This window comes from Pipra filicauda, unplaced genomic scaffold (genome assembly GCF_003945595.2).
Source record: "Pipra filicauda isolate LSUMZ 115617 unplaced genomic scaffold, ASM394559v2 scaffold80_size11013439_pilon, whole genome shotgun sequence".
Lineage (NCBI taxonomy): Eukaryota > Metazoa > Chordata > Aves > Passeriformes > Pipridae > Pipra > Pipra filicauda.
Window position 1 is genome coordinate 6,899,387 of NW_024104987.1, and position 12,055 is coordinate 6,911,441.

At 59.2% G+C, this 12,055-nt stretch overlaps 1 protein-coding gene across 1 annotated transcript in view; it reads right to left on the minus strand.

The window, feature by feature from the left end:
• Positions 1-1,648: 1,648 nt before the first annotated feature.
• Positions 1,649-12,055, minus strand: part of CASKIN2 (CASK interacting protein 2) — a 34,078-nt gene continuing 23,671 nt past the window's right edge. Inside the window, exons 7-21 of the mRNA XM_027749800.2 lie at positions 11,061-11,191; positions 10,742-10,850; positions 10,494-10,602; positions 10,104-10,198; positions 9,905-10,022; positions 9,504-9,671; positions 8,943-9,064; positions 8,413-8,494; positions 8,206-8,300; positions 7,871-7,981; positions 7,660-7,761; positions 7,282-7,420; positions 4,807-6,951; positions 4,367-4,685; positions 1,649-4,160 (exon numbers count right to left, since the gene is read on the minus strand). Coding sequence (XP_027605601.1) covers positions 4,064-4,160; positions 4,367-4,685; positions 4,807-6,951; positions 7,282-7,420; positions 7,660-7,761; positions 7,871-7,981; positions 8,206-8,300; positions 8,413-8,494; positions 8,943-9,064; positions 9,504-9,671; positions 9,905-10,022; positions 10,104-10,198; positions 10,494-10,602; positions 10,742-10,850; positions 11,061-11,191 — 3,942 coding nt within the window. The 3' untranslated portion in view covers positions 1,649-4,063. The remainder of the gene's footprint in view (positions 4,161-4,366; positions 4,686-4,806; positions 6,952-7,281; positions 7,421-7,659; positions 7,762-7,870; positions 7,982-8,205; positions 8,301-8,412; positions 8,495-8,942; positions 9,065-9,503; positions 9,672-9,904; positions 10,023-10,103; positions 10,199-10,493; positions 10,603-10,741; positions 10,851-11,060; positions 11,192-12,055) is intronic.

Below are 12,055 nucleotides of genomic sequence, written 5' to 3' on the forward strand. Positions count from 1 at the left end.
CCACTGTGGGTCTGGTAGGGGAGCAAAGCTGGGTACAGGCAGTCCCTGAGCTCTGGGGACGCACGGGGGATGCTGGAGGGGAGCAGATGGGGCTGTTTGAGGCCTGGACCCTGTTCCTGCAGCTGGAGAGTGGATGTGGAGATCCCATGCTGTCAGGATTGCATGGGATAGGGAGCCAGCAGCTCACTGGCCACTCCTCTTGCAGCCTGGGTCTGAACTCTGCCCTCACTCCCCTGGCACTTGCAGAGCTGCCTGGCTCGGGGAGAACAAGCTGCGCCTTTCCCAGCCTCAGTTCACTAAATGCCAGCTCCAGATCTGTTACACCTGGCACCTGAGAAATCACCTTTTCTTCTTGATGCCAGGGTTGGATCACAGGTGTGGTATTATCTCCTCTGTGGCCGAGCTGAGCTGGAGGCAGAGGCAGCACAGAGCTGCTCACTGCTGTCCCTGCAGAGCAATTTTCCTCCCACCCAGACCTCAGCTCTTGCCCTGTGCCAGAACTGTCGTAGGTGATAAAAGGCAGCAGATTCCAGGGCTTCCTGCTGGCCACACCTTCCTCTAGAGGAGGCACCTCCAAGGGTTTCCTTCTCTGAGTGATCACAAATGTTTATTTTCCTGCATCCTCCTTCCCCTGCTAGACATGGAGGGAGCTGAGGCGTATGAATGGAGCCTCTTGGATGGTCTTGCCAATGCCACCCTTCCCTCAGCCACTAAGGTGTCCAAGGGTCAGGGTGCATGGCTTCAGAAGGAAATTTCCTACATCAAGATGTTTTTAAATGCTGTATGTTTTATATTAAATTTTTTGGGATGTATGTAAAAATATTTCATTTGTATTAAAACTTGTAAATTGTATTAAAAAAAAAAAGATAAACAAACCCAGACCCACATGCATCCAGTATATGAATGGCAATAAATGATTGTCTTGGATAACACACCCAGTGAGAGTGGGAACGAGTTTGCACTAGCAAAGGAAGGAGGTAAAAATGTGTGTGGCTGCTCAGGTCACAGGGTGTGAGTTTCCTGGCTCGCCTGTTGTAGGGACACAGCCCAAGCACTTGGATGCTCCTGGGACCTGATCTTGGCCTTTTTCCCACTTTCTGCTCAGCTTTGGACAAATCTGTGCAGCTCTGAACACCTCTTCCTACAGAATAAGTTTGCTTACCTGGTGCTTTCGTGGATCCCAGGCACTGCTTCAGTCGAGGCTGGTGGCACGGTTTGAATCCCTCGGGATGGATGGAAGGTCAGGGTGAGCTGGAATAGGCACTGGGAGCACTGGAGACATGAATGAGGAGGCCTGAGATGCTTGTCTTGAGCAAAGCAGGACCTGGGGTCACTGTCACCACACTCTTGACCATGCAGGAGGAGGAGGAATGCTCTGCCTGGCCGGTGGAGGGAGCTGAGGTGTTGGGATGTGCCCAGAGCTGGGCAGTGGGACACTGGGAGGTGGTGCTGGTCCCCGCTCTCACCACGTCACTGCCACGGTGGTGAAACTCAAACTGAACGTTAACCTTGCAGGACTCAGCAGGGGAGATTATCTGAGGAAACCCTGGAGCACTCAAGGGACAGGATAAAGCTGATCCTCCATGAACTTCAAACAGTAGGCGACAAGTTTGTGCAATTTGACACGAAGGACACAACTAGGCAAAACTATCAAAAGGGTAAAATATGCCCCACTGTTTAATAGAATTTAGTCTTAATGGATGTTAGTGGAAAACAAAACACATGATTAACGCAAACAGAGCAGATGGTTTAAAATCTGTTGTCAGTCTGGTGATTACATGGGCTATTTTTTCCCCTCACTGTCTCACTGCACGGAGCAGGTGCAGCTGGGGTCAGTTAGTCCCAGTTGCAGTGTACATAACTTACACACCATACAGTAGCTTCAAAATAGAGATCTAGAGCTTTTAAAAAATAGGCATTCTTCTGCAAAATCGAATGTTTAATTCCCTTATTGACAATGAGAGCAGCGTCGTGCTGCCCTCAGGTGGCTCAGACGGCGGCAGCTCCACCCCAGTGTCCTCTTATCCCTGACCCTACAGTCCAAGACTTGCAGTTCTGGTTAGTAAATATATATAATAAATCACATTTAAAATATATACATTGGCCTTTTAAAAAAAAACATTTACAGTTTATCAACACTGGAAAAAAAAACAACTGGGTTTGTCCCAGGTTGACTCACGAGAGTAAAAATCAGTTTTAAAAGGTTTCTGTGAACCTCTTGATAAAGTGCCACTGGTTGTAGCTATTTGAAAACATCATGTCCATGATGTGGCACTTGCCTGTCAGACATAGGCAGTGGATACACTGAGTGGGACAGAAATCAGAGACCAATTCATCAGGAGAGAAGTGTCTTAGAGCCTCACAGTGACCTCAAGTCCCAGCCAACAATAGGATTTTAGGTTTCTTCAGGACTTCTTTGTCTTTGCTTTTCAGCCCAGAAGCCAGGCTGGCATCTCTCACCTGCCCAGCCCACAGCACAACTGCCCTCAGGAGCAGAGACGCTTGGGATTGTCCAGTTGGGCTTTGCTCCCCTTCCCATGCAACAGGACAAGGGGCTGCAGACAGTCCAATTCAGCCACAAACTCCCAGAAGGATTGGGAAGCAAATTCCTCCTCAGCCACCTTCTCCCTTTCCAGTTTGGCTTTGCATTGGCGATTTTTTTTTTAGAAAAGAGGGGAATACGTGGATTTTTCTTTCCCTTTGTTTGGATTTTTTTTTTTGTAACAAATGGCACTTCAGCACAATCTTTCAGTTCCCTTCTGGTGCTCCGATGCTTTCATTTGCTTGGCATGCCGGGCGCGAGCCAAGTTCGGGGCTCTTGGACATATTTAGCCATGCACTACTGAGCAGATCCTGCGAGAGAGAAATCTGTCTCCGAGCGATGCAGCCGTTTCCTCCCGCCTGGATGCAGGGAGCTGTCTCTGCAGCCACGGGCTGTGGCCACATCCAGCGCACGGGAGCTGCTTCCCGAGCCGCATTCCCGCGGTGCACGCGGGGTCAGCTCTCCCGCCGGGCCTCGGTGCCGCGGGGAAGGATCGCGCCCGGCCCCGAACGCCGCTACTGTTCAACAATGCTGGCGGCGGCGTTTGTGCCAGCAGCTCCCTGCAGGGAGGGGGACTGGGAAAACGGGCTGTTTTCTCACAAAGAAAAGGGATAGGGGAGGGGGAAAAAAAGAAATTAAAAAACGTCAGCACGCTGCTACTTCGCTCTGGAAGGACCAGGGCGGGGGTTTGTGTAGGCACGGTGTTGGCAGAGGGCAAACTCCATTGAGCAGCACGATCCAGACGGACTGGCCCAAATCCCCAGGCCTTTGGTGCTGCCATCACCATCCTCATCGCTCTGGGAAGGGGCAGGAAGGCCCCCCATGTCCGGCAGGGCCATGACAGAACATCCGCTGCTTCGGAGGCTGTGCCAGCCCCATCCCGAGGGGGTTGTGGGTCCCGCCGGAGGGATTTCGATCCACTTGGATTACACGCTGCCTGATGCTGACGCATTTGGAAAGGCGGCAAATAAAGCAGAAAGGTTCCTTCTCGCTCCACAAGCTGCCAAATTGCGACAAGCCCTGTCTTCTTTTAGCTGCTGTCAGGCCTTGCCGGGGCTGGGACTGCTCAGTAAATCGCCAGCTCAGTGGCGGCTGCCCGGGGAGGTCTCTCCTGTGACACATTGTTGGCAGGGGATAAATAATAAGAGGCAAGGCTTGACAATGCAGTGGGGAAAGAGAAAGGTCCCTTGTGGAGGCTCCTCAGCTCTGTGCAAGGGAGCGAGGGCTTCTCCGTGGCCTCCAGGACCACATGTGCAGCCCCCTCTGGGCTCTCCTCCTGCTTCCAGTCTGGTGGGAAATGCTTGACCCCCTCGGAAACCGGCCCACAGCCACGCTGGCACGTGTGACACAGAGCCAGGGGTGAGCAAGGAGGGCAGCTGCGTTCCCAGCTGCAGTGCAAAGTGCGGGGAGGGAGCGGCTGGAGAGACCTGGTGGCGCTGCTCGGTGCCAGATCCGCTCCTCCCATGGCGAGGGGCACTGGCGGAGCAGCCGGAGGTGAGGAGGGGAAGGAGGGAGCAAGCCTCAGTCCAGCATCGCGTCCAGCTGGTCGGCCAGGTCGTCAAACATGTTGCTGATGTCTTCCAGGATGTTCTTGGCCGAGTGCACAGTCCCGGGGTGGCTGGGGAGGAAAGGGAGAGAGTCAAAGCACCGCCCAAAGGCTGCAGGTGCTGATGGGGAAGGTTTGGCCAGGCTGGACCAGATCAGTGGCAGCTGGAGCTCAGCACACAGCTGGGCTCGAGCACCAGTGACCTGTGTGGTGCAGGCAGTGCCCATGCACAGCTTCCCAATCCCGCCTCAGAGGTCCAGCCCCAGGATTTCCCTCACCTCTCTGCCTCCTCCACCGTGATCTTCTTCTCAGCTGCCTGCAGGGTGGCTGCCAGTGTGGAGTTGGTCTGCTCCAGCCGCTGCTGGGCCAGGGTGGCCCCCGGGGCAGCTGCCAAAGGCTTTGCCAACACCTTGCTGCCTGTGTCCAGTGTCAGGGAGCTGGGACCAGGCAGGGACCCGATCACATCCGGCACCGCCTCCGTGGCTGCCCAGGGAGCAACAGTGTGGCGGGAGGGCTGCAGGACCTGCTGGTAGATGGTCTTGGGCCCAGAGAAGACAAGCTTGGTGGATGCCACAGAGGTGTGCTTGGTGGGGACATCTGCAGAGGAAGGGGATTCATGGCACATGGTGGCACAGGTCCTCCTTGCCTCCCATACCAACACAGGAGGGAGCCCCAGGCCCTGCCACCACCTCGGGGACACCCCCACAATCCCCCTTACCTGCAGTGGGTGTCCTCACCACGGCCGTGCCGACCAGCTCCGTGGGGCTGGGGGCTTTGGTGGGGCTCGGTGCCTTCTTCATCCCTTTCTCCAGCGACAAGATGCTTTTCTCTATCTCAGCAATCCTGAACTCCACGCTGTCATCGTCAAAGGCATCCCCGGCCAGCCCAGCCCGTGGTGCCTGTGCTGGTGTGGCAGGGCCTGCGATGCTCACTGCCTGTGCCTGGGCATACTGGGGTGTGGGGGTGCCCCCCGGCTCAGCCTGCCCGGCCATGCTGAACGCCTTCAGCACCGCCTGCAGCGGCTCCCGCTCCCTGAACCGCGGCCGGCGCTTCACCGTGTCCGACTCGGTGAGGTTGAACTCCAGCACGGGCGGCTCCTTGGTGGCAGCGGGAGCTGCCGGCTCCTTCCCAGCAGAGCAGGGGGGCTCTGCTGGCTGGGAACCAGGCTCTGTGTCCGGCACGGCTGTGTCGGCCTTGGGATGCCCAGTGGGCTTCGGCCGCTGTTTGATGGTTAAGTTGCCTTCTTCTGCAAAGGGGATACACTCACTGGAGCTGTTCTGGGAGGACGAGGAGGAGACCCCTGGCTTGGCCTCCTCCTCCGTGTCCGAGCAGGCATCCTCTCGCTCGCCCTGCGCAGCCACCTCTGTCATGGGACCGCTGGGCTCGCTCAGTGTCCGTCTCCGTGGCTTGCTGCTCTCAAAGGGGTCCCTGCTGCCATCAGAAAGCGTGGCACTGCTGGTGTCACCGCCAGCGTAGGACTCGTCACCCACATCTGCCCGGGGGAGACAGTCCTGAGTCAGGTGCAGTGGTTTTGGGGCCAGGAGGGGCTTGGGCGGACTCGCCCCTGGTGTTCCCTCCAGCGCAGCCGCAAGGCTCTTCACTGTCCTGCCACGGCCAGTGTCACTGGGGGTGGCACCTGCATCAACCACATCCTGGGGGGCCGTGGGCTGCTGCTCGGGGTTGGGGGGCTGCTCACTGTCTGCCTCGGCAGCAAGGGCGCTGGAGACGGAGCTGAGGCGCTTGGGAGGTGGCGGCGGAGGGCCCTTGCGCTTGGCGCGGATGGCGAAGGACTGGCTGCGGGTCACCTTGGCATCCACCTGCAGACAGGCCCGTGGCATTTGGCTGCGGCCCGGCCGCCGTGTCAGCGTGGCATAGGAGCCCAGGGTGCTGGTGGGAGCCCCCTCCTCCTCCTCGTGCTCCCCGTCCGACAGCGCGTAGCGGTTCAGGCTGTGCGAGCGCTTCTTGTGCTTGAAGCCTTCGCCCCCGTTGTGCTGCTCCCCGGCCGTGGGGGACGCGGTGGGCGGCTCTGTGGGGCCACACTGGCTGTGCAGGTAGGAGAAGCCTTTTTGGGCTGATGTCTGCAGGCTGCTCTTCTGCCCTGGGGAGATGGAGGGGTACGGCTGCGCCAGGGCCTTGGGCTGCTCCGCTCCCAGGAGGGATGGGACCGTCGGGGATTTCAAGGAGATGTGTGGGTACATGAAGACATACGGGGCTGTTCCCTTGCTGGGGGTCTGGGGAGGAGTACAGGGGGTGACTGCTGGAGTCCCGGCTCCTTTCTGAGCCGTGGGCCGGGCGTACTGATCCGTGCCTTCGGGCAGGTTCCTCTCCTTGAGAGGGCTGCCTCCGCCGCCGTTGGCAAAGCCGTTCAGCCCCTCGGGGGACACAAGCATCCCGTAGGGCTCAGGACTGGGCCGTCCTGGCAGGCTGGCTGGGCTCTCCTTGCTGCGGGGCGGTGCACAGGACTGCCCACTGCTGCTGCTGCTCTCCCCACTGCCCAGGCTCTCCTGCGAGGGGCTGGAGAGGCGCCGGGACAGCACGTTGTCCTGTGAGTGCCCCGAGCCCCGGGACCGCACCCCGATGCTCTCCTGGCTCCGTGACATTCCCTGGCTGCTCTTGATGCCGAGTGTCTCATGGCAGCTGTTGGACATGGCTGTCTGGAGCTCGTAGCTGAGCTCGCTGTCCTGGAAGGTCGTCATTTTGGGGGTGTGTGGGGACTGACACTCCCCGTTCTCCAGTGACTCGATGGTGACAATGTCCAGGGAACCGGGGACTTTCCGTCTCGCCAGAGTTGCTTCTGCTTGGTTGAGGCTTTTGCGGAGGTCTCTGAGCTTCTTGACAGCCAGCATGATCTTTTTCTGGTGGCCTGCGGGAAGGAAAAGGACATTAGGTTGGCTCCAGCCCCCAAGGCCTTTGTTTTCTGGCCAAGAAGAGTCATGGTCACGTCACCAACCAGAGCAAAGGCCTCTGGGTTATTCAAACCCTGCCTATGGGAGGGAACAAACTGCCTCCAGCATCTACCTGGCTCAGCCCAGCTCCAGCCTGCCAAGGAGAGTCCTTAGGGACAGCCATGAACTGCCCTTTCCGGGTGCTCAGGACATGCCTGCACCTCCCAACCTGAGGGAGAGTGGGGCGTGGGGACTGGGTGGGAAACTTGGCTGGCCTGGGCCACCCCAGCACCACGGGAGGGACTCACCCAGCTTGTTGATGCCGATCTCTTGCAGATCCTCCCACGTCAGGTCCGTCACGATGGTGATGGAGTCATAGCCATTGTTCACCAGCTTTTTGTGGTACTGGGGCAACCCGATGGCACTGAGCCAGTCCATCAGGTCAGCCTGGAAAGAGCACGGAGATGCTGCTGTGAGCATCGAGGCATTGGCAGCACCTTCATTATCCTCTCCCTGTCTCTGCTCAGGAGTCCGTGTTTTCAGGGTCTCTCTGACTGCATTAAGACAGTCAAAGCCATTGCAGTGTGTATTTACTTAGACCCGCTCCTGGTCCTGTCCTGGGGTGAGAGAGCTCTGAGAAAAACCTAGAAGAAGAGGGTGACCAAAACCCGGTGCCAGGGACTCACCGGGATGTAGTTGGGCAGCCACTCGGCGATGCTCAGCTGCCCGATCTCGGTGGAGATCTTTTTCCTGTGGCCTGGCTTGGTCACGCCAATGGCCGTCAGATCCTAAGGGGAGCAGAGTGGGGCCATGGTCAGCTCAGAGAGCACAGAGCAGGGGGTACCACTGTCAGCAGCTCAGGGGATGCTGACCAGAGCGAGGAAGGACCTGCCCTACCTCCGGGGTCATGCGGCTGATGGTGGGCACGTCGTAGCCGGCGTTGAGGAAGTTGGCAGTGTACGACTCCAGCTGGAACTCACGCAACCAGTTGTAAATCGCTTCTGCGTCCTGAGGAGAGGACAGGACACAGCACAGCCCATCACGGTGGCTGCAGGGGCTGGAAGGACCTGACTGCTCCAGGCAGGACAACGGAATCCCCTTGGGCAAGACCCACTTGTCGCCAGCCTTCTCAAGACCCAGTTCCCTGTGTCCCCAGTGCAGTGAGAGCTGGGCTGAGTGCCCCAAACACAGCCCTCTCACCCAGCGCACCATTTCCCAGTTCTCCCAGTTACCTTCCCCTCGAGGAGCTGCTCGGGACGCAAGAACTGGTGGGAGAAGACCCTCTCTCCAGGGGGGCAGCTGCCTGGGGTCTCTAGGCTCTGTGACCCTGGTCGAGAGGAGAAAGGAGAACTGTCACGGGGGCACTTGAGCAGCAAGCAGTACCCATGGCTGGGGGGACACCTGTCCCCAAGGTCCCATGGAGTTGGGACAGCCCTCACCTGCTGTGGTTGTCAACTGCCCATTGCGTGGCTCTGATCCCAAAAGGTGTTGCTGGAGGTCGTCGCTGGAGGAGGGCAGAGGCTGAGGGAGAGGAGGAATGAGTGAAGGAGGGACCCTGCTCCAGAGACAAGCCCTGTCACACCCCCAGGAGTAGAGGGGTGGTCCCTGCACTGGGCTGCTGGGCACAGCTTCCCCCAGTGAAAGGCTGGTCCCCAGCAAGAGATCTAGACAGGATTTGGCCCAGGGCCTTTTTTATCCTCTCAGATGACACAGAGATGCTGCATGGTACCAACCACGGCCTCCAGCTCCACTTAAAAAGGCCAACTGTGCTTTGGGGAGCAACTGAAGACCCCCCAGAAGCATCTCCCTGCTGAGTCCTGGTAGCAAGTAGGGGTTTGGTGGAGGATGCTCAGCTCCAGCAGTCCTTCCTTTGAAAGGAGGGATACAGGCGGACAGGGAAGGGGCTGGGGCTCCATCTCCAGCCTGAGCTGGCCAGGGACGGGCTGGGGGAGCAGGGGCTAGTGCCTACCCTGGCGTTCTCGATGAGGATGCTGGTGCTCTGCCCGTTGGTGCCCTCGGTGCTCTGGCCGCTGCCAGCACTGCGGATGCTGCCGATGCTGCCCTCGCTGCCCACGCTGTTCCTGTCTCCTGCTGCTCGGGGCAGGCAGGGAGGCCGTCAGGAGCACCCCGGGATCGGGGCTGACACAGGGCACAGAGGTCCCCAGCAGGGACCCGAGTGCCAACACAGTGACGCCAGTAAAAAACAGTCTCCCACAAGATCCCTCTGGCCACAGACGATGCACCAGTTCCCTCCCGCCTCCCAGCATGCACGACACAGACAGGGTGACCTGGGCTGGCAAGGGACACACAGAGGGGACATGGGGATGCAGCCTGGCTGAGGACACAGAGAACGAAGGGGCTGCTCTGTGGGCTCCCCTAAACTCCCTTTCCCTGTGCCTGCTCCCTCTCATCTGGCTGCTTCCCCGCTGAGAGGTGGAAGAAGAGTCTCCCCCCGTGTCCCCCTGCCCAGGCAGGGCTGGGAACAGGGGAAGGTCCCCAGCCCCTCTCCCTCCCCAGCTGCTCCCCTGACCTGAGCTGTCAGGGCCCGGGGCCGTCCGGGTTAGGGTGAGGTGGCCACTTGGGGCTGCCTGGTGAGGACACTCGTCAGGGAGGTGCTGCAGCCCACCGGGGGGTGCTGGGAGGGCCCCGGGGGGACCCTGGCGCTGGTGTGCGGGTGCCACACGGGGGACAACCATGCCTGCATTCAAAGACAAAACACGTGTGGTCAGAGCTCATGCAGGACGCAGTGGGGGGGGACAGCTGAGCCTCAACCCCCAAATTACCACCCCACCAATGGTACAACCTCCTGTGCCCATCTGAGTCCTTCTCTTCCCCCCTAGCTAGCCAGGGCTGCGGGGCCTGTCCTACAGGAGGTGCTGGGAAGGGTGGGATGGTTTCACACAGGGGACTGTCCCCAGCATGGCCACTGACCTGTTCGCTTGCTGATGACCTCAGCGATGGAGGGGGGGAAGTATCCGACACGGTCCGTGCCTTTCTGGGCATCGTGGATGTGCCCCTTCCATCGCCCGTCCGGATGCTGCTCCAGGACCTGCCATGGGGACGAGAGGGGTGGGATTGGTACCCAGGGCCATGGTGGGGCAAGGGGATGAGGAGCAGGGAGCAGCCTCACCGTAATGACGTCTCCTGCTCGGACATTTAGAGCAGTTGGGTCGTGGAGGTTCCAAAAATCCTTCAAAGCTCGGACCTTCAGGATTCCTGATGCCTCTGAAGGCAAGGGACAGAGGGAAGAAAGAAGGTGCCAGAGCGCAGGGAGGAAAGAGAGTGGGTTCATGGAAGGCAGATGGAGAAAGCAAAAGCAAGGAGAGGGGAGAAGAAAACATTACTACTGCAGGAAGGACTCAATCTCCAGACACTGTCCACGTTTGGGATGTGGGCACATATGACACGGGACTGGGATGCTGGCACTTACAGCCACACTGGTTTAGGCTACTCAGGAGCACTGGGAGCCCAAGCAGGTCCCAGCGGGAGGAAGCCCCTCTCAGTGCTGTCCCCACCTCACCTCTCAGCAGCTGCTTGATGTCCTTGCTGGCGTGTGAGGTGGTGAACTGGTTGACGATGTCCAGCGCTGTCTGGTTGTAGGTGTTCCTGATGTTCACGTCAACACCGCCCTGCCCAGGAGGAGACGTGGTCATGCCCAGACCCCCCACTTGCTGCTGAACTCATGGGGGACGAGGGACAGAGGGGAAGGGGTGCTGGCTGACCCCCAGGGGCCTGTACCCCGTGCAGCCCCATCCCCACCGCGCTCACCTCCAGCAGCAGCCGCACCACCTCCGTTTTGCCGTAGAGCGCGGCCTCGTGCAGGGCTGTGCCCGTCTTCGTCTGCTTGTTGATCTCAATCCCAGCCTTCAGCAGCTGCCTGGTGAGAAGGAGGGAAAGGCATGAACATCAGGCCATGGACATCAGGGCCAGGCAATGGGCTGCTTTGTGATGGGAAGGGGACAGCACCTGGCACCTTGCCTTGGGGATGAGGGGCTGAAGCAGGGAGGTGGGTTTGGGAGGATGCAGGACTGAAGCCATGATGGCTTTTTCCAGAAAAGGGCAGTGCCCTGGGCTGGCAGGGGGTTACCTGATGATCTCCTTGTGCCCGTTCTTGGCTGCCAGGTGCAGCGGGGTGGTGTAGTTGGGGTCAGTGGAATCCTTGGACTGTCCCTCCAGGAGGGCGACACACAGATGGCTGTTCAGCAGCAGCTGGGCCACCTGCATGGGGCACAGGTGAGCAGCTGAGTGCAGGTACCCCTCCCCTGCACCCTCCCAGCAAGGGACTGGGGGCCAGCCTATGACTCCCCATCCCACCAGTCCCCTCCATCCAACAGCCCCAGGGCTCAGCCTGAGCTGGACAGTGCTTGGCAAGGCCACACTCTCATGAGGGGCCATAAAAGGTCACAGCAGCCAGAAATAGTCTTCCCATAATCAGGCTTTTCAGACCAAGCCCTAAAAACCTCCAGTCTCTCCAGCCCAGAGCAACTCTCAGCGTCTCAGGGCAACCCAGAGGCACAGAGGAGTTATTTTTACTGCCCTGTTTATAGCTGCAGACATTATGGATACTCCAAAAATGGAAATATCCCCCTTGTCCCCTCCTGGTGGGGCATGGAACAGTCTGGCTGGCCGTGCTCCAGCCCAACCTGGCAGTGCTGGCTGCGCTGGGGTGTCCCAGAGCACAGAGTGGCCTATCCCCACAAGCTGTGCCAGGGACCTGGAGCGGGGCCGGATGCTCAGAGTTTGCTGGGATTAGCCAGCTCAGCCTATCTGCGCTTAACCGCAAGCAAAGCCGGGGTGGGTGGGGGGAGACCGTGGAGAACCGGGAGCGAGAACTCCTGGCTTCCCTCCCAGCCTGACGCTGCCCTGCTGCGAGGTCAGGAGCAAAACCCGCAGCTCCCAGACTCAGGATCTGGCCTTGTCCTGCCATGGGAGGAGGCAGGTGCTGCCTGCTGGGCTCCGAGGCTTGTGGCAGTGGGAGAGCGGTTGTGGCCAGACCCAGCACTTTGCTCCCAGAGGAGCCAGCCGGCTCCAGAGCCGCCCCCGGAGAACGAACCAGCCCAGGGCAGAGCCCCACAGCACCCA